Genomic DNA, 23,336 nt, shown 5'->3' with positions numbered 1-23,336 from the left:
TGTGATGCATCGCAAGACGGACTGGGTGCAGTACTATATCAGAGGCAGAAAGGGAGACTGGTGGTCATTGGCTTTGGGTCACGGACCCTAACAGCTCCAGAGAAGAATTACCATTTGCACTCGGGGAAACTGGAATTCTTGGCGATGAAATGGGCCATTTGTGAACGATTCCGTGAATACCTGTATCATGCAACCTCCTTTGTGGTCTATACGGACAACAATCCGCTGACATATGTTTTGTCCACGGCCAAGCTCAATGCCACCACCCACAGATGGATTGCAGAGTTGGCTGACTACAATTTTACCATCAAATATAGACCAGGCCGCGTACACCGGGATGCTGATGGGCTGTCAAGGATGCCTCTGGACATGGAAAGTTACATGCAAACTTGTTCGCAAGAGGCTAGCCCAAGAGTCATAGCTGCTGTCACGGATACACTTCTCCTGAAGCCGGAGGAAGAGAGGCCCTGGATGTGTCATACCGTCTTAGCAGCAATTTGTTCTGAGGCAGAGCAGGAGCAAGGAGCAACACAAGAGACCAAAGTGACCCCAGAGGAATTGATAGGAGCACAAGAAAAAGATCCAGTGCTTGGAAAAGTGCGGGAGTATGTGCTAGCAGAACGTTGGCCGAGGTTGGTGGGACGAGATGGTCGCGATGATTTGACTGTTCTGTATAGGCAAAGAAACAGGTTGTATGTGGATGAGGAAGGAGTATTGTGTCGACAATTGGCAGGACGTACCCAGACAGTGCTGCCCAGAAAATACCGCCAGTTGGTGTTTAAGGAGCTTCATGAGGAGATGGGTCACCAGGGAGTCGAGCACACACTCAGTCTCATCCGGGACAGGTTCTATTGGCCTCACATGCAAGCTAATGTGGAACATTATGTCACCAAGGAGTGTAGCTGTCTGAAACGCAAGCGTCCAAATAGAGTGACGAGAGCCCCATTGGTCAATATAGTGACGACTTACCCTTTCGAACTGGTATCAGTGGATTTTCTACATCTGGAGTGCTGCAAGGGTGGCTACGAATACATCCTAGTATTAATGGACCACTTTACACGCTTTGCCCAAGCGTACGCTTGTAAAAATAAGTCTGCAAAAACAGTAGCAGAAAAGATCTTCGGCGACTTTGTTCTCAGATATGGGTTCCCCACTAAACTCCACCACGATCAGGGAAGGGAATTTGAAAACAAGCTGTTTGAGCGCATGGAGGTAATCTGTGATATCCAACACTCCCGCACGACCCCATACCACCCTGCTGGAAACGGGCAGGTGGAAAGGTTTAACAGAACGTTGTTGTCAATGCTGAGATCCCTGCCGAGTCAAGCCAAGGCTGATTGGAAGAGCTCTCTAAACAAGGTCGTCCACGCGTATAATTGTACGCGCAGTGAAGTGACAGGTTATGCCCCGTATTACCTTCTGTATGGCAGACACCCGAGGCTGCCCATTGATGTAATGTTTGGCCTGAAGCCAAGGGAGAGTGGAGTGTCACCTAGTGATTATGCTGCCAAGTGGAGAAAACGCATGAAAGAGGCATATGAAGTGGCATCAAGGACAGTTCAGAAAGAACAGAGGAGAGCAAAACAAGGCTATGACAAGAAGATCTATGGAGCAGATCTCCAGCCGGGAAACAGAGTTTTGGTGAGAAATCGGGGAGAAAGAGGTGGTCCGGGGAAACTCCGGTCATACTGGGAGGATCGAGTGCATGTTGTGACAGAGAGGAAGTATGCAGACGGCCCAGTGTATGAGGTTAAGCCAGAACATGGGCCAGGGGAAGCGAGGGTCTTACACCGAAACCTTTTGCTGCCTTGCGACTTTCTACCTGTTGACTATGTCCAGCAGAACAAGAGTAAAATTCAAGCAAGGGGAAAAGTGACAATGGAAAAGGGGAAAAAGGAAACATACCAAGTGGTTACTGAGATGGAAGAGGATTCCGAGAGCGAGGATGACTGGAGAGGCTGGACGACATTGCCGAGAAAGCAACGCACAGAGAGAGAAAGCAGACCAAGAGCTGAGGAGAATGAGTGCCAATTAGGGGCAACAGAAGGAGAATTGGACCAAGAGCCAGAATGCGAACATGTACTACCCATGGAAATGTGTGATGAAGGGGACAGAAATTCGGAGAAGTCTGCAAATGAACTGGAGGATGAAAATGAGGCGGCAGAAGAGGGACAGGAGACATCATCCGATGAGGCAGACGACATCAGCCCAGCAGCAGCTCACCAGCCACAAAGAATGTATCCTTTCAGACGAAGGCACCCACCAACAACACTGACATATGATACATTAGGCACACCCTCTATTACACATAAAGTCATTTGATTTCATATTTGTTATGTAAAGTAATAATAACACAGTTCACAGTTTATAGGTTCATAATGAAGAAAAAGTTAATGGGATTATGTTTCATTTAATACACATAAAGTACCAGTAAGCAGACATTGGCACATAGATTGCTAAAATATGATGATAAAGTCAGAACAGCACATATGTGGGTCTGTGTATAAAACATAGAGTATGTTTACGGTTGAAAACTTTCAGCACTTGATGCGAGGCCCGTCCCATGGCGGAGCAATGTTTCAGACATCATGTGGCCAGTGGTGTCTACTTCAACAGATGACATGAAATGGGAGATAAATGTCATGCATTGACAGTTCAAGACTAATTAGCATCAAGTATAGAGACTGACTCCCTAATGTACTTCTTTGCAAGACTCTATGAGACTCTGGGAACTATGGAATGCGGAGACAGCATTCATTTTTGGAGGGGAGAGTGTGGGGTTTAGAATAATATTCCCTGTAATGTTATTGTTAATGTTTAGAGAAAGAGTACGCCCCCCCCCAAATGTCTTTATTTTATTTTATTTTTTTTATTGTTCACTTAGTTCATATGTACTCTAAATTTATGATGGGGTTAATACAGGAAATGTGTTTAAATCAAGGTTGGTGCAAACGCATTAATTTATAGTGAGTGATGCTTAAGTAGGCATGTTGTTAGCGATCTTACAGGAGAGGGCGCCCACAGAAGAGAGGGGCGGGCGCGGAGAAGAAAAAGAGGAAGAGTGGTTTTTTTTGTAGTATTGAAAAACGCACGTAGAGTTTTGTCTAATGTGAATAAATGCCGTGCAGCGAACAAGATTAAAACGAACCCATCAAATTATGCACGTCTTGGAATTGATTCATTTCGACATGCAACACCAGCAACACTGATGACTTATAATATTACAAGAAAAAGCTGAAAATAAAGAAAAGTTCTTGGACAGCTCAACTTGTTTGCCTTCCCTTGTGGATCGGATTTAATTACAAATCTTTTGAAACAAAATGACATTGGCTCTAAAGTAAGAGCATGACAATTGTTTACTCAATGACTCAATTGCACATATTTTATGCCAAACAAAGTTATTTCCAAGAAATTGTGTGCAAATTTAACAGGACAATCCTTCAGAATGCATACTGTTCTGGGGTGTACAGCGGAAGTGTGCACATGACTAATGGCCAAGGCAGATGTTTTTATTTGTGAAAAACTGAAAAACTGCCTGGCACTGGCCAAGCTGTCCTTGATGATGTCATTGAGCTCTTTAGCGGGAGGAAATATTTTTTTACGCTCTCTGTTGACGACCCCCAATGCTCGTGATATCCACACAACCTATAGCCTGATGAAGACCTCACACACACATACGGTTTATTCTAATGCAAATGCATATGCACATATAATAGAATTATTGAAGAAGTAGCATAATTGTGGAACTTCTAGGAATCTGTTTTGACCTGTTGACAATTTATTTTTGTTCAATACATTGCTCCGGTTTTATCTAGGTCTTATTCCTTCCAATATGATCAATTATAGTCTGTGGTAAACATGTATTTATTTGCTGAGTATTATAAGTTGCTTCACTGCAGAAAGCATTTATCTTGAAATATTACTAACAAAATAAATGTAATTCTTATTTTACTTCATAAAAATAAGTAAAGATTTCATGGCAAAAAAGAAGTGTGTATCACGTCCTGAAGGTGAACATTTCTGAAAGAGATGTTAAAGAGATGATAAGGCCACTTAGAGGCTTTAGAAATTTGCATATCAAATATGAAAATATAAGCTTTATAGGGTTAGATTGATATTATTCAGTCATATTATTCTTATAAGAACTAACCCATCTCATTTTAATGTAAATAATGCTTAATATCAAGCTTAAATTGCACTTGTTTCCAAAATTCAGTGTTATTTGCCTAACACAACTGACTTTGCACTGTGTAGAAGGCAAGACGTTTGAGTGCATTGTCTGATCTAACAGCAGTAATTCATCAAGTGATGATCAAATGCCTGAGAGGAGAACCGTAACCAGGCATATATCCAGACACGCATTCAAGTGCATTTTTAAGAGATGATTCAGGTGTTTGGACTGCAGTGATTGGGTGATGTAGTGCAGTCTCAGTAAAGTGTGCCAGATTGTGGTATTCCACTGCATCCTCTCAGATCCGAACTTTAAATTGTGGAATGCAAATGCTGTAGCAGCATGCAAATAGCATTAGACTAGGCACCAAAATTATTGGGTGGGTTTGCAGTCCAATTTGCATAATTCCTTTAATGAATCGTGTGCTTAGTCAATACAACATGTACAAATAAACAACGCTATCAATGAATGCAATTCATTAAAAATTCACACTCTCTTCGATCTGATCCATAAGTGTATATTACATGCATATGAGGTCTTACCTCCTGCACAAGCAGGCTGCTGGCTCTCTTTTCTGCCCCATCTGGTACTGAAGAGTACAGAGTTCTGCCCTGACGCTTCAAAGTGGAGATCTACATCGATACAGATGGAAATGTTTCAGATACTATTCACATACAGAGATGAGCGCACGAACATGCATAAAACAATTCTTCATTGTAAATCTTGACATTTCTTGTAGCAATAAAATGAATCATATTGGACAATGAACAAAAGAGGGGCTTTCAAAGAGTTTTCATTTTAATAATAGGTTACCAGGAGGATTTGGAAACATTGAAAAAAGTCAAACTGCCGTGTGATTTCATTAAAGTGCATTTTTTTTATTAGTCTAATGGAAAATCATAGTTTCCACAAAAATGAAATGAAATAGTAATAACTGAAATAGTATTTTCGCTTGACTCCAGAGTGTTGATTTGCAGAACACGTACTGGATAGCACTACTGACAGCAGAAATAATTGTGTGGGGGGTTTTTTCTTGTATTTTTTAAAGTACATAACTCAAAATATGATGCATATTAAAAAAAAAATGCATCACCATAACCATTAATGTCTTTCGAAGTATATGAATATGTATTTTTAGGTAGTAAACTAATTCAGTAGTCAACTAATGACAATTCTTTCTTTATTTTTAAGTTTGCCCAAAGTATATTTATTTCCCAGTGTAGTGAGAACATGGACTGATTTAATATAATTAGCATATACAGGTTCTTGTCTCTGACCCTTTCATTATACAGTTTCAGATGTGCCTTTTCTAGGACACGTCATCTAAGTCTGCATTCATACTCCAGCACACATGTGAATATCGCTGTGCTATACATCCTGAGGCCTGATGTGAAACCAATAATGACCATGAAGCTAAATTGTCCATTGCTGTACACCCCTGGGTTTTACATAAAGCACTATGCTCATTTTAACCAGCTTGTATGCTTTTAAAACTATGCATTGAAAATAGTCTTGGTGAACTTATCCCTAACCAGTCTGAGGCGTTATGCTATGAAGTCAGTTTACTAGCCTTGTCTGGACTGGGCATGACTTTACTCACTGCTGAAGCATTGCATGAGAGCCTGTGTGTGTGTGTGTGTGTGTGTGTGTGTGTGTGTGTGTGTGTGTGTGTGTGTGTGTGTGTATTTGTGTATTTGTGTGTGTGTGTGCGCGCGTGTGTGTGTGTGTGTGCTCAATTTGTGAATCTACTTTATTATACAGGTGTATTTTTATATCGAAAATGTGTTACAATAATTTATATTTATTGTGTAATGTATAAAATACAATACTTAATATTTAGTTTTGTTTTTAATGGTCACCAAAAAGAAAATGCTTAATTAACATTATAAATCATGTCTTAATAAAATGTGCAAAATGCTGAGATGTTTGTCTGAGTGTTAGATTTAGGTTTTTTGTAGAATGTGACCACATACAGTAAAGTACATCTCATACGTATACACACAAATGGAGTCCCAGTCTTCATAATACTATTAAGACTAACTAGATGTTTGGTTTGAGATTGAGAATGATATTTAACATATACATTTTTACAGTTAGGTTTAGAATTTCTAATTCGATTTAGGTTTCATTTCCTAACACTAATCCTAAAATTGAATTGTTTGGTTTCAGCTAACTGAGCTGTTGCTCACAGAACACAGTTTTGTTTCTGTTCCTCATAAACCAAGGCTCATAACAATGATCTCTCGCATACGCACCCTTTTCTAAAGGAAAACAAGTAGATGGTTCCATTCAGAAAAGAAGCATGAGAAATCCCATAAGACAATGTTACTGGAATGTTATTTGAGGGTTGTATAATGTTGTGATGGAAAGCAGGCCCTTGTGAGCCTAAGAAGGAAAGAAAACTCAAGACACACCACTGAAAGACTGTGAAAACTAACATCTGCACAGGTTACTCAGTGCTCAGAATCAAGCTGAAAAATACAATTTCAGGAAAACGCAGCATGAATTCAGATAAGAAGAGATCAAAAAATACTGACAGAAGTAAAGTGTACAGGTGCCTCTAGCAGAGAAAAATAAACGGCAGAAGAATGAAGGAATGTATACTGAGGGGAGAGCAGATGGTCTAAGAGCTGGATGTGTACAGATAAACAGACGGTCTTACCTGAAAGTCATCAATAGGAAACTGCAGCATGTCTCTGAGGACATCACTTAGTATTTGCGTTTTCCTCTGGACAAGTACGCTCTCGTAGTCCAACGGCTCGATCACTTTTGGTTTTACCTGAAGAAAAACAAAGACACACAAGTTTAACAAGAGTAAACCAGAGGAAAAAATCTAATGTTCAAGACAATAAAATTAAATAAGGAACCAAATGAACCATGAATGATCATCAGTTAAAAAGGCTTATGTAACATTTGCTTTTGTTAAGTGACTGCAGATCGTTCAGACCAATATGTTGTGTTACCAATATTATATCTATTCTTCTGAATTCATTTGGGACATTAAGGGAGTCATATACTATTTTTTTTTCGGAGGAACACTTTTAATTTACTGTGTAAATCATTTGTAAAATGTATTCTAATGCAAAATCATAGTTTCCACAAAAATGAAAAAAGAAACCATTTTACTGACATAGTATTTTCACTTGACCCCAGAGTGTTGATGTGCAGAACACGTACTGGCTAGCACTACTGACTGCAGAAATAATAGTGTGTGTTTTTTTATAATGTATGTCTTAATGTTTTTACACTATTTACACTAATGTTTATATATGAATGTATATGAAAATTCATATGAATTTTATGAATAATGTATATTATTTTATACTATATATTATACTATATATATTTTGACTGTTAGAAAATATTCTATGTGTATAACAGTAATATGAATATGAGTAGCATGAAAGAATTTTGAATGTACTTCATCTGCCACATTGTCACATTTATGTGACCCACTAAGCATCAATTGCGTTGACAAATCCATTGACAAAACCAAACTGACATCTTCTGTGCCCTCATAGGAAAAGCAAAGTGTTGATATGATGTGTACTTTACAATTTCGCCGGAAGCAGAAAGTCATCTATACTATGGGTTCAATCATACTACTCATCTCACAAGTTTTTCATCTACTATATACTGTATAATTATGTATGCATATTCAAAGGCAGGGTTTGTATTCTTATTTCAGAAGTAAGCTGAGAACAATTCATTTCAGAAGTCATAACGCTGAGAACAAGCCATTTTTTTTTATCTTAGTCCCTAGGGACTGGGAAAATGTTAGAGATTTGAATGTTATAGTATTAATTCAATGAACAATAAACTTTAGTATCTCAAAAGATCATGGAGATAATGTCATCCCTTTAAGGCATTCTGTTTGTCAGGAAATCTCCTCTGCGTTATCTTTAGCATATAATCTTTTAATACAATACTGAAATAATGTGGTAGATAATTTTAAAATACAATGTATTCAATGATGTGACAACATCAACAGTAACCAAAGTAAAACATGAATGCCTTTGTGCCCAGATACTCTGCTCTGTTTGTTAGTGAGTGAGAGAGAAGTGAAGGCATAAGAGAATTGTGAATGAGTATTGTGTTGAACTGTACCAGGCAGTTCACACACTGGTTCCCATAACCCACGCTATGATTGGCTATAGTCAGCAACAACAAGCCTACATCATCCAATAAAGACAGGCGAATAGGTCTCTGTTACAATGTCCATTGTGACATCATTGCTTTATGGGGACACAGGCACTCAGGCCTCAGGCACTAACGGTCTGACATATAATTGAAAAGATGCTAACCTCTGGGGAGAACTATTTCCTGTCTAACACGCACACACAAACACAGACTTTCATAAGGCTGTTTGCCACAACCATCTATGAAATGTGTTCAGACAATCAAGTAAGCACATATTTAACACAATATGCCTTTGATATACAATATGTCTGTGTAAACACATTTAATATTGGGATGTCAATCTCTTCCTTAATATGTTAGTGTGCAAAAAGTGAGCTGTACACATTTAAATGACAGTCAGAATCAGAATATAAAAAAAAGCTATTGCAATGCAATCTTAAGCTGTTCTTGTGTACATATTTCTCTCTCTCCTGATTCTCTCATATTTTAGCCTGAAGCAACAGTTTGGTGGTAAAAACATCATACAATCAAGCAGCTTTTCACTTTACAATAAATGAGTTGAACTGGAGTTGTGTAAATTACCTCTGGATTAATGGGATGTTTTTATCTGCAGAGCATCCATTGGTGAGCATGTAATGTTAAATTGACCTATTCCACTTCAAATTTAATACTACTTGTACTATTACTGCATGTTAGCAACTTTCACATGAATCAATTTGGTTTTTGTATTTATTTTATTTTACTTTAAGAGACGATATTAAAAGTAGTGTAACAGAGATCTCCATTAAGTCTTTATAAAAATCCTGTTGGGTTTAAACCAGTGTGTTTGTGTGTGGAGAATTTCTTGGCCATAATCCACTTATTGCGTGCGTTGACAGGGACTCCCTGCTGAGGAATGGGCTCTAGTACTACACTTTACATTTACAGTGTTACGTTCAAATTTCTTGCGTAAATTCACATGTAGCACATTATAGAATCCCAGTAAACATCAAATATCAATTTGTCAGGTCTGTTCTACAACTCAGTCCACTCATCACCTCTGTTCAGATGAACATTCCTCAGATACTTCAATTTAACAAAAATATCTGTTCTTAACATACATGCATAACCCTACAAAATGTAAAAAAAATTAAATAAATTACGCACTCCTTGAATTGTCATACTCGTTCATTAAGAAGTGTTTAAGTCTTACACTTTGCATGGATTTTAAAAAATCAATATTCTGGCAACACAAGCAGCCAACGTGCAGGCCTGAATGCCAGCAGCAAGGCTGAACCGCAATTCCCACAGGTCACTCAACATAGCCAACACAAACACCTACTAATGAATACAATATGAGACTAATTAGGAACTTGCCAAGGCTAGGCACAGTCATTTAAACACTTGCACACACACACACACACGTATGTACAACATTTGGAAGATGCTGATGCTTCTTTTTGAAGAACATCCTGACAAAGTTCTGGCACACTCATTTGCACACACACATGTGTTTTTGTGTGCAGGACTGCATAAATGTCAAACTGGAACTGAAAAGGAAGAGTAGGGTAAAGGGAATTTTTTTAAACTGTCTCCCTCCCTTTGGGACGAGGGAGGATCTTAAGGTAGGAGCAGACGGCCCTCGCTGTTTAACTAGGCTGTAAATCCTTGTACTCTTGCTCTGATTTGCCACAGACACATGGGCACATACCATACACACACAGAAAAACACACACAATTTAATTCTACAGTTCAATAAATCAGGAAAGTTTTTAAAGCAAAACTTTGCGAGCAGATCTGAGCTTCACTATCAAGAGGGCGTATTCCAACACAGGTGCAACAGTTCTAAACACACACACACACACACAGTACATCAACACTCTCACACACACTGTACATATGCATTCTCAACACTGTAAATTAGTTTTTACTTATTTGGTGAATCACAAAACTTGTCAGGATTATATTATACCCTAAAAATCAACAAATAAATGATACAAAATGTAATATGAACGTTAGGCTTTTTAACTTTATTTTAATAACTTTATTTGAATGATAATTAAGCACCTTTCTCACACAATTCCTCATCACAATAATGAAGTAAACCATGTATTATTTATTCCTAAATTATTATTAAAATTAAGCATTCAAAAAGAAGGACAAGTTGTAAATAAATATTACTGGATAATTATTACAAGAAAATGTACTTTCTACTTCAAACTTCTACCTGCTGTTTTTATTTATTAATTTATCTATTTTGTAATTGTGAAATGTAGCAATTTCTGAGTGAAAACTTTTTTTTACCAAACTTGTTTATATCTAAACACTGTAAACAAATATTTTTGAAGTTGCAAATAAAACATTGATGATTGTATTAGTTTTACAATTAAATACTTCTTTGTTTTTTCTACTTCAATATTTCACATTTTATTAAATGTGCTATTTGCTGTTTCTTTGTAATGTTTTATGAAATTTACTAGCAATTTCAGAGTTCAAATAGTTTGTACATCAAATTTCTTTCAGAGTAGCATTTATTGTTCATGAAAATTACTGCATTGTTTACAGTATTTGGTGTTGTTGTTTTTTTCTTTCAGAATAATGGGAAATATTAATAATTCTAAAGATAATTATTCAAAATATAGTGTTTAGTCAGTATACAGTCTGTTTCACAGTTCTAAGAATTTGAAGGGAAATGTTCTTAATTGAAAAAAAATACATTTTTAAAGTGCAATTCATCTTAAATCTGACTTAATTTGACTTTTTACATAGGGAAAAAAACTATATATTTAGTTTTAGTTTTATACTAATATGTATAGCACGTCTTTATATCTGTACGTCAGACTTGTTCACTGTGCTTTAAATGGTCACATTAGAAACTTACCCCTACAGGCGCTGCTGTTTCCCCCTCTATCTCCATCTCCCCCACACTCCTGCCCTGCTGAGGTGTTTCACACACTGCATCCTTACGGGCGGCTCGTCCAGCCCTGCCCTGCATGATCCACAACTCACTCTCTCCAAAAGGACCAAGAGCTAAAGCCTCAAATCAACGTTAGTCACAGAATTATAAACCAGGCTGTCTCACACAGGACTAAGAGTCAAACTAACACCAGAGCTCTGCAACAGCCTGCACACCCCGAGGGTATTCTTTCGTCTCTGCGAAGGCTCTCTTTCTGTTCTTCCACTCCTCTCTGTTTCTGAACTTTACCATGTGGAGTTCTCAAGAGTTTTTTCCTCTATCACTTAAGTCCCTCCCATGCTCGCTCGCTCTCTCTCTGAGAAGCAGGACCACTCCTTCACACAGCTGTTCTGGTATGGGGGAGTGTCTGTGTGTATGTGTGTTTGTCCATGTCCACTAATGTGTTATGTCACGCTCATCTGTCCTCCCTCTGCACTGAAACAGAGATCTTAACTGTCTGTTTCACCTGCCAGAGAGTAACACCCAAAGCCCACGAGTGAACACGGAATAGAACAAATAAAGAGACAAATTTCCTTCTTTTTATGGATTTTACCAAAAGAATAACACTCTAAGTTGAAAAAGTTTATGAAAGTTACTAAATGGATTGGTCATACTACTAAGTATGAAAAAAGATGTATTCATGTATTCAGTAAAGTCAAATGAAACAGACAAAGTCAGATAAGACTAAAGAAAAAGTTTGGTGTAAAATTGAAATCAAAATCAATTTTAAATTACAAAAGCACATTAAACTAAAATGAAAATGGGGAAAGTCATGTTTAATGTAGAGTGCTTTTGTGTGGGCAAAATCTGTGTTGTGCAATATGAGTTATCAACCAAGCATATATAGACACAAATGGACACAAATTTTTTGACACAAATCTATCTGTGTGAAAACACCTAAGCCTGCATTAGCCTGCATTCATCTGTCTATTTAACTCCATATAGAGTACTCATTTCCTTTTAAGTACATTCACACAGCAGGATAAGACAAAATTACAGATCTGCTTATCTGCACCAGACCAGCACTTCTCAGAAAAGGACAGGCGACCGTCCGACATAGCGTATGCTTGACATCCATTCATATTCAGAAACTCAGCAGAAGCACATATGTAAACAAACACATACACACACTTCCTGTCGTCACATCTCTGGGGTCAAAGGTCACCATTAGGAAGGGCAAGAAAGCAGACAATAGCCTAAATGAAGAAAGAAATTTCTAATTAATATTTCAATAATATTATGAAGTTGGATTTTCTAAACTCACTGCCACAACTTCAAGGTGATGGTTGCCAGTACATTGTTTCGTTTTTTTATGTGTTCTTAGTGGTTGTTACTGTGTTCCTAGGCAGATTCTAGTTACTTAGTGCCCAAATAAATAAAAAAATCCATACCAAAGTCTCTATGACATACTGATTCCCTGATATGGCTCAAATCTAATTTAATTTATGGGGCAGTTTCTGGGATTATTTTATCAATTTTATTGGGAAGCAGGCAAAAACATTACATGTCAAAACTTGGGTTCCCCGAGAAAAAATTAGCTAGAGAATGCAAAAGTTTAGCAAGCAAACACAAATTTTCTTGGAAAGAACTCAAAAGTTCTGGTAATGTAAAAAATGTGAAAAAAATTATATTCATATCATGACACCTCTCGGAGGGATTGGCATGGTAATGTATAAGACATTGTTAATGTATATGGTCTTGTTGGAATAGAACTGCTGCGGCTGCGGCTGAGACTTGCTACTGCCAATACATTCACAACATGTTGCTGTGAGCATGTATGATATACTGCTGCTGCACATTCAACATTGAAATAACCCCCAAATAGCATGCATGAATTACCCTGTAGCAGATCTATACAGGTGGTGCTGGGGAAGGTGGAGGGTTTCTGAAGAGCACTGCAACTGCTACAGCAAGCACTATCCAAGTATTTGAATGTTGAACAGCAAGCTCATTGGGTGCTGATACAAAAAGTAACAGTCAGCTGCACCAGCTGAAAATGATGTCATTATGTGGAATTGAGATTGACCTATCCGACTGTGCCATCTAGAGTTTCATGACAGAACTTTGGATTTCAATGCTTTTGTGTTCATATTCAGTTCCCTTGTGATCTCTCCATTGTAGTCTACCTCAATATGCAATCATAATCTTCAAACAAACATAAAGTTTAATCACACTAATGCAATCCAGGACACCAAACATGAATACTTACTTGTTACTGATGTGGGGTCCCTATAAAGGCTTTACATATAGAAACATGCTGTTTAGACCGGACACTTTAAAGTGAACACTCCTTTATTCTTCTATTCATCCTGTTGCTGTTGACAGTGTTAGAAACTATTTTATTTTTATTTTATTTGCGTTCGACTTAAAACTCTCATCTCTCATCATGGCAATCGATATGGCTAATAATAATGTATTTAGTCTTGGCAGAATAGATCTGCTATGCAGCTGCTGCTGCAGAGCAAATATTGTGACTTGGTACTGCAAGTCCATCCACAGACATGCTGTATGTGAGCATGTAAGACACACTGCCGCTGCACAAATAGCAGAGCTTAATTTATCCATAGCAGAGCCTTAAGGGTGGAACTGGGGGAGGTGAAGGGTTTCTGCACTGCAGACTTGCTTACAGCAAACACAAAACCAAACTATGTATGTAAATGATAAGCAGCAAGCTCACTGGCTTCAGATGTGCAATGTAATGATCATGTGATGTCAAGTAGATATAGGGCCAGTTGCATAAACTGTTTATTCAAAACAAAACAAACAAAATAAATTATTCAAGACTGGACATAACTTTTATTAATTCAGTTATGAAAAGGTCTTATTTGTATAGCAAAAGTAAGACTGATTACCCCTTGGCAACTGCTAGTTTGTCAAACTAGTTCTTAAAGGGATAGTTCACTTTGAAATTAAATTTTGTTATGTTTTAGGTTATCTTAAGGGCATCCAAGATGTAGGTGTCTTTGTTTCCGCAGTAGTTTAAATGTATAAATTTTAGGTCAAACCGTTCTTGTCTGTCAGTCATATAATGCAGGTCTATGGTCACCACCTCAAAGAACATCCACAGAGAAGTCCAAATTAAACAATTCCCCATCGTAAGTAAATATTGATGACTTAAGACACGAAACGAGCGGTTTGTTTGAGAAAACTCACAGTATTTATATTGTTTTTACCTCTTGTACACAACCATGTCCAAGTGATCTGAGGGCGCGCACGATTCCTTGTGTGTGATGTATGCGCGGGTTCTGGCTTAGTCTGCGCAAGTGCTGGAAAGTGCCGGAAGTGATCTCTCGTGACTGTACGTCACTCATTGTTTACACAGAGATTTCGGAAGTGTTACCTTTCACTGTGAAAATCTAAACATATTTAGACATACAGGAAATCGCAATGGAGGACGGTTTCGATATATCAACAGATAATGTTGAATTTTTTTCACAAGCATATTTATTTGTACCAGATCAAGGCCAGAACACTGATCAAGAGCTCAGAGTGATGGAGGAGGCATCTGCTGCAGCAGCACATCTTCAAGCCTCAGAGAGACAGAGATCTCTTTAAAATTGGTGGTGTTATTGTAGCAAGTGTTGTGAGATGCCAACAGAAGTGGAGAGAATATGTTGTCATGAATGGAACATAGCAATGCCACAACTAAAAGATGACGACGAGGACATTGACAGTATCCCATCACACACCTGACTGACTGAAGATCCTGAGTTTTCTCCACTGTTGAGCCGCAGTGTTTTGCACGTTGTGTTTAGTTTGCCACGTATAAACTGGAGGCGACATCCAAGGCCAGAGGGACCCAATGGCACGCAGTCAATAGAGTGAGTAATGTGTTGTATTTTTATTATTATCGCAATGATTATAGGGTGCATTATAAATCAACTTTAGTAAGTTTATGGGTGTGTTGATATCCTGTCGAAAAGCAATCAACCATAACTTCAAGAGAGGAGGCTCATAAATTGGGAATGCGTGAAAACGGATGAGTTCACGGATGAGTTCACGCAAGCATACATAATTGTTTTCTTTTACGTCGGTTTAAACATCCCGGATAAAGCGCAAATTAGTACCATTTCTATTAGCTGTCTTACCTACAATCTCTGTTCTGTGTAAACAATGAGTGACGTACACGCGCGAGAGATCACTTCCGGCACTTTCCAGCGCTTGCACAGACTAAGCCAGAATGTGCATACATCACACACCAGGTAGCGTGCGCGCCCTCAGATCACTTGGACGTGGTTGTGTACAAGAGGTAAAAACGATATAAACACTGTTTGTTTCTCACACAAACCGCTCGTATCGTATCGTAGGCCATCAATGTGTACTTACGATGGGGAATTGTTTAATTTGGACTTCTCTGTGCATGCTCTTTGAGGTGGTAACCATAGACCTGCATTATATGAGTCACAGACAAGAACGGTTTGACCTAAAAATATCAAAATGGGAAATACTGCGGAAACAAAGAAACCTACATCTTGGTTGCCCTTGATGTAAGCTAAAACATGCCAAAATTTAATTTCAAAGTGAACTATGCCTTTAAGACACAGTCTTAACATGGTGGCTAAGTTTGTGCAACTGGCCCCTGACTTAAATAAATATTAATTTGTCTTGCTCTGAAGGCAGCCATATGGAAATATATTAGCCTACATGACCTTACAGATCCTACAACATCCAAACAAACTATTTTTGGAGCTCAGTTGAAATGCTTTTGGAGGTCGTTTTAAAGGGATAGTTCTCCCCAAAATAACCAAAGAGTTAACAGTAGCCACAGACTTCAACAGTATGGAACCCAGCAACAGTCTGAGGCCCCGTTTATACTAATGTGTTTTTGAATTAAAATGATCCGTGTTTACACTGGTGTTTTAGCTGCCTTTCAGAAATGATCTCCATCTAAACTAAATAACCGAAAACGCATGTCACGTGAACATTCATGCATGTAAAAGTGTAAACAAAGAAGTCGGTTGCTAGTCACTGGCAGGTTCAACAATGAGCATGATTACTGTTCATGATATGATTACACGGTTGTCAAGGATACGCAGAGATCACATGGGCAGCCACGCCATCATTTATGAAAGTCTCCGTTTTGGTCCGTTTACACTGAAACGCAGCCCCGGAGTTTTCAAATTAAAATGGGGTCAGCAGCGTTTTCAAAAGTGAAACATGGAAAATGCCAGAGTAGTGTAAACAATAGGAGTAACCGTAGCAAAAAGTTATGCATTTTAAAATGAAAACGCACTAGTGTAAATGGGGCCTGACAAAATTCTTCAAAATATCTTCAATTGTTTTAACAAAAAAAGGTTTGTAACAACTTGAGGGCAAGTAAGAGATCACAGGGTTTTTATTTTATAATAGATTAAGCTACAAAACTTTCAGGATGTTTAAGGATACAAAGGCCTAGATAAAGAAGATAAAGGAATGTTTAATTTCAGATGTCATGACATCCTTAACATTCAGTGACAATGTTAATCCTTAGTGTTAATGATATAAGCATCTTTCTTGTTTTAACAAACATCACTGGATATTTATATAGTATATCTTTATATATTTATATACGTTTTATAACATCTTGTCTATGAACAACTCTGATCAAACACATGAAACACATTAATGACCTACACACATACATAAGCACTCTGTTCCCCACACCCTTGAGCTACGACATTATCTTGGGCGAGTTGCGTAATCCCACTTTGACGTAATAATTGGGAAGATTCCCAAAGGGGGTCAGGGCAGGGAGCCAGGGTGGGGACCACTGACTGAAAAAAAACACATCCAGAAAGCCCCGACCTCACTGTATACACCCATCCACAGTGGGAGATTCATGGCTGGTCCTGAACTTCAGCCAGCTGGAGCCAGCCAGCACAGTGTGATAAGAGCATTTTACAGGGTTTACGCACCTTTTAGTGAAAGCATAAGTTGTGGAGAAGAGCACATTATCTAGAGATGAGCTGAGCGCGTCCGACTGAAAGCATGTGTGATATATGATCCCAGCAGAGGGAGGCTCACACAACTATTGTAGATCATGGAAAAGTCGATTATGTTTCCTGCAATATGGAGGAAAGATTAACCTGTGATCAAGCCTTGGTTACACGTAGCTTTATTGGTGAATAGATGGGTCGCTCAGACTAATCAATATGTGCAAGCGTGGTGTTATTCTACTCTCATTCCCCGTCTGTCTTTCTGGAAAAAAAAAACTGCCATGTTGTCACTGTATTGCAAGATTATGTGGTACTTGGAGTCATAGTCTTGCTTTTAAGCACATGCTTCAGACAAGTTGTTTCAGCTTCGTGTTCCACATCTCCTTCTCATCTGTGTTACAGAGCCACACTTACTGCCAGTTACAGTCTATTGGTGCCATACAGCAAGGAATACATCACTGGCCACTGGTGCATCCCTCCGAACTGCATTAGGATGGACTCCAATGCTTTCCCTTTAATCATTACATTACTTGAGAATGCAATATTAAATATTGAATTATTGTATATGTTATTTTAAATATTATATAATACATATATGTATACATGTATGAGCATGTATCTATCTATCATTTACTACAGTGAGTATATTTTAGTATTTAGCTAACATTTACTTATGGATTTTCATTTAGATCTGATAAAATCAAAATTTTACAAAATTTTAAACCATGCTTGTGTGATGCCATATATATGCTAATAAACTCTTAAACATTGTCCAAATTCACTTTCTGCCGATTTTTGCACTTCAAATTTACAGACTTAAAAGCTGTTTCCTTTGGGAAATAGGATAAAAAATATGACACTATCAATGGCAACTCGCACTGAGTTGAATGGCAATGAGTTTCTCCAGGTAATTTAGAATTCCTTGGGCTGCATTTTCCCTAAAGTAGCTTTGGAATATTATGTATTATATATAATAAAATTTACTATGTTGCCTGACTTAACATTGAGTTGGCATGATCAATCCCATTCTCTGTCCTTCTCACCTTACAGTAATATTCTGTTCTATCCCTACTGTCTATTTCAAACCAGCCTAAAATGAGTGTGTGTGTGTGTGTGTGTGGTGTGTGTGTGTGTGTGTGTGTGTGTGTGTGTGGTGTGTGTGTGTGTGTGTGTGTGTGTGTGTGTGTGCGTGTGTGTGTGCGTGTGTTTGTATGTGTGTGTGTGGCTTAATCTCATATGTAAACATATTTGTGAACATATACAGTATATGAGCCACATGTGATATATTTATATTTTGATTTCATTATGTTGTCGAGTAACTCAAATCACCCTGAAGGAATACCCAGGCATACTTTATAACCACTACACGACTTTCAGAGAGATACATAATACATAAACCCACAGGCACACTTCCATACACACCCACACACACTTGAAGAAACATTCCGCTCAGCAAACTGCTACTTCAGAGGGCGCTGAGTAATACTGTCAGAGGAAAGCCCATACCTCTGTAAATAATTCATGAGGTATACACATAAAAATCTCTGTTATAACCATTGTCTAAAGCACAACGTAGGATGATTAAAATTACAAAAAGCACACACACACACACACACACACACACACACACACAGTACCAATGATGCAGCTGTTGGTGGTGTGATTGCCAGTGATTCTCTGCGGCTGAGAGTGTCTTCTTCCTCCTCTGTCTCCTCAGCCTCCAGCTCTGGTTTACACACATATCCACAGTTCCTCTGCAACACACGCCGCAGTCCCTCAAACAGGATCACACTCGCAGTGCAACCCATTGCACCCGGTCCCAGAAACATACACACACTTCTGTGAGCCGATCAGATGTGACTTCTTCAGCCAGCGTTCCAAAGCCTGCCAGAAGACACGGGTCCGAAGCCTAACTAACCCAGCTCTCAGATCTCCAGCCCCAGCACAAACCTCTCCGTCCTGAGACACATCACTCCATCATCCGTCCTGAACCAGGATCAGAGCGGAAGGGAACTGAGGAAGCTTCCTCCTCAAGGATGACAGCAGACTCACTTCATCCATTCAAATGAGGGAGATTAGAAGTTGCCGGATTTCTAAAAGTGTGCCTTTATCAAAAACCGCCGTGGGGATGTTATTATGGCAAGTTCCTCAGGAGAAAAGTGCTCCAGTGAATCTAGGACATGAGGGAGTGGAAGGCTGAGGATTGACGGAAGAGACAGAGGAGTGAGTGATGAGCTGCTTCTGGAATCAGTGCTGGGCGTCGACTTCTCCACTGCCTGGAGATGCTGATCTATTCATCTCTCTCTCTCTTTCTGTCTGTATCTCACTCCCATGCCATGCTCACTCTGTGCTTCCTCTTCTTCTTCCCACCCCCCTCTTGTTCTCCTTTTAACATTGCTCTCTGTGTTTCCTGACCCATATCTAGCAGAACAGCACTCATTCAAGCTCTAACTATAACACATACGCAAACATGAGCGCATGTTTGAACATAAGAGCGTCCTTTCATTTATTTAACATGTATGGTTTGTCAGGAAACATTGCTTAAAGTACTTAATTAACATTAGAAATATAGATATTGAAAGATAGATATTGATAATTATTTATTGTTAGCAATTTGTTTTATTTGTCTTAGAATTGACATACAGACATTTTTATTTTATAGATATATTTATATCTAATTTATAGATAATCTTTTACAATTATTTTACATTATTACTTAATTTATAATTATTTCTTATGTTTCAGTTTATTATTTCACTGGTTTAATTCTTTTAAATTACTAATTATTGTATTTCTGCTTTTTACACATAAAGTATTATAATACAGTATCACATAATGAAGTATCATAACATGCACGGAATATGATTACTAAAATAAGTAATTTTACCTTTGGCACAAGTGAACAAAAGGTGGTATAATGTAGGCTGCAACAACTAATATTGATGATCATTGTAATAATAGCTGAAAGTGCAGAAAAGCCCCTTCTGTCAGTGTGTGTTCATATTTCATTGGGCACTGACACAGTCACCTACTTTAGCATAAATGACTCTAAAAATGACATATCAGGGATGACATGCTGCAAGATCTGAAGAATGGGGGTGATGTGTGAACACATATGAGCATATCTGTCTCAATGATTTCTTGCAATGTGGGGTTAACATTCTTTACAAGGGGCTCTTTTTGACCAAAGAGAATACCAAAACTAATGAACACAAAGAAAAGGACATTTTCGGTAGACACATCACTGCTCAGCTTCAAAGCTCTATCCTGCTCACACACACACACACACACACACACACACATTCATGACAGCGTATCAGACACAGAGAAGATCAAAAGCATGCACACTTTGATAACTTTTTGTCTTTCAGTCTCTCACACCAAACTCCTCAAGAGGAGATTCATTAAAATATTTATTAAGATTCATTAAAATAAAACCAATGCTCTACACAGCCTTTTTATATTTAGGAAAGCATACAAATATTTAAGCTGCTTAAAAAAAGAAAGCAAATGCAACTAATGCCCAGCATTTTTGTTTTCATTTTCCAGCAAATGCATGTGAAAATAGACTTGTTAACACCAAAAATGTAAGAGTATGCAGTGTTCCTTGCTAAGTAACGTAACACATCACAGTTGCTCATACTTGGACCAGAAACATAACTTCATGCAAGTGTGTGAATAGCATTTGGTCACTGGATGTACTTGTATTCAGTTATTAGCTTCTAGTAATGTAAGGGTGGCTTCTTACACAGAAAAATGTGTGCAAGTATGTGCACTGGATAATTCACTCAAAAATAAAACTTCTATCATCATTTAATCACCTTGAAGTTGTTCCGAACCTGTGTGTTTTTCTTTCTTCTGCTGATCACACACACACACACACACACACAACAATATTTTGAAGAATATTGTCAGTAACCAAATAGTTATTGGTAGCCACTGACTTCCATAGTATGGAGAAAAAAAATCTATGTAAGTCAATGGCTACCGGCAACTGTTTGGTAACCAACATTCTTCAAAATACCTTTCGTGTGTGTGTGTTCAGCTGAAAAAAAAGTAACGCATACAGGTTTAGAACAATATGAGGATAAGTAAATGACCACCTTTTTTGAGTGAACTTTCCATTTGAGCATATGTATGGCCTTAAAGGGATAGTCCACCCAATAATTTAAATTCTCTCATCATTTACTTATCCTCGTACCATTCCAGACGCATTTGACATTTTTTGTTTACAAGGACACAAACAAAATGTTTTACAAAAATAATCCATGCAAATGTGTCCAAGCGAATGGATGTCCAAACGTTGATGCTCTAAAAAGAACATAATAAACAGGTGTGTAAAAAAAATAGAATAATACTTATAATTTTCTTCTTGTTTAACTCTGAAACCACCCAACTGTTGTACTGTTTACGAGAGGGTCGAGTTGTGAATATAATTGAGTAAGTCTGTTGTGAACTATGACACGAGTGAAGCCCACTGAGAAAAGACAAAGAAAGTCACATGCATCTTTGGCTTGCTTGAGATGTTTCAGAAAAAAAAAGGTACAAAGAAGACTTATCAAAGAATTTCATAGAGGACGTCGGTGGACTTATCTGGGCCAGCAAGCAACTCCCAGAACATGCTGGAAACCATCTAGCAAAGCCCTGTCAACCACCCACAAAACCCTATTTAGGAACACATCATTTTCTACACAAAATGTAAACATCTAACATTCATAAGAGTAATTTAACAACCAAATTCTCTGTTAAAAACTGTCAAAATAGACATTACAGAAATAAAATGAAAGTTTGCTAGCTTTAGTTTTAAACACATTTTTACATTATGTTTTTAAAGTTCAATTAATTACAGTGTGAGCTGTTCTGCTTTCATGTGAGTCCAGTCTGCTCATATGAAAGTCTATTTCTAACATTTGTTACTTGGAGCCTGAAGTTTATTTGCTTCATTTTTGCTCCTTGAGGGCACGTTTTGTGCATATTGTTTTGGTTTGCGTCTGGATTTCATTTCAGAGCTGGACCGGGTCGTAGGGTTACTGACGTCAGAGGCCTGGTGGTCCAGGTGACTCAGTGCAAAACTATGATGTAATGTGTGTGGTTGCCATAGAGATAATATTGTGATACTCAGCACTGGACATTATTATATGAGGCTGAAAACGTACTCGGTTACTAAACGTAACCTCGGTTCTCTCTAGAAGAGCGAACGAGTACTGCGTCTTAGCTAAGACGCTACGGGAAAAGTCTCTTTTCACGAAATACTGAAGCAAAAAATTATCCTTAATTTTGTATTTTTGTAAAGCGCATTTGCAGCAGTACACAGCCATAGGCGAGACGGCTCGTTCGCTCATTGGCTTGTTCTGCGGCAACTGCACAGCCTATCGAGCGCGGGCTGATGCAACATCAGACCAATAAGGGCGCTTCGCGCCCTTCTTGCCACTTCCCGCCGAAACGGGTGTGGCCCAACCTATAAAAGGAGCTCGAAAAGGCTGACTCACCTGATTTATTTCATCGCCGAAGCGAACCAGAGTGAATCGTACGCACGGCAGAGAACGCAGTACTCGTTCGCTCTTCTAGAGAGAACCGAGGTTACGTTTAGTAACCGAGTACGTTCTCTTACGAGAGCTCTCTCGTACTGCGTCTTAGCTAAGACGCTACGGGAACCCGATGTAAAACGCCGTGCGCGCAGGGATCACACACCGATAAACCTGAAGCAACGCCCAGGATTTACAGTGCACAGTCACCTGAGGGACTCACAGAGAGTCCGGGACAGAAAAAAGGGGGAAAAACCCTCCGTCCCATATCTAGCAGCATCCGTAGATGCGGCAATATGACATCACACAGCCGAGGCAAGGCCTGACCAATGTGGCAATGCGGGTCTTACGCAATACTGCCCATATAACAGTCGGCAGCGCCTAGCGCTCATGAATTCAGAATTCCCCTCAGGGCCCTGATTCTTCTATACCGACAGCAGCCTTGCTTGCAAGGCGGGAACCTCCAGGTTATAGAACCTGATAAATGTAGACGGCGAGGCCCAACCCGCCGCCATACATATATCCTGCAAGGAGATCCCAGTAGACCACGCCCACGACGAGGCGACGCCTCTTGTGGAGTGTGCTCTGACGCCCAACGGGCACTGAAGGCCCCTGGAAGCGTATGCTAACGCTATGGCGTCAACTATCCA

The 23,336-nt window shown here is 38.8% G+C and overlaps 1 protein-coding gene across 1 annotated transcript in view; it reads right to left on the bottom strand.

Annotated features, from left to right (window-relative positions):
* Positions 1-23,336, bottom strand: part of LOC132161423 (dedicator of cytokinesis protein 9-like) — a 115,264-nt gene that overhangs the window by 65,177 nt on the left and 26,751 nt on the right. Inside the window, exons 2-3 of the mRNA XM_059571451.1 lie at positions 6,834-6,950; positions 4,714-4,803 (exon numbers count right to left, since the gene is read on the bottom strand). Coding sequence (XP_059427434.1) covers positions 4,714-4,803; positions 6,834-6,950 — 207 coding nt within the window. The remainder of the gene's footprint in view (positions 1-4,713; positions 4,804-6,833; positions 6,951-23,336) is intronic.

The sequence above is a fragment of the Carassius carassius genome, chromosome 17 (assembly GCF_963082965.1).
Source record: "Carassius carassius chromosome 17, fCarCar2.1, whole genome shotgun sequence".
In the NCBI taxonomy this organism is placed as follows: Eukaryota; Metazoa; Chordata; class Actinopteri; order Cypriniformes; family Cyprinidae; genus Carassius; species Carassius carassius.
The sequence above is the reverse complement of the archived record's forward strand: the minus strand, read 5'-3'. Positions and strand labels throughout refer to the sequence as shown.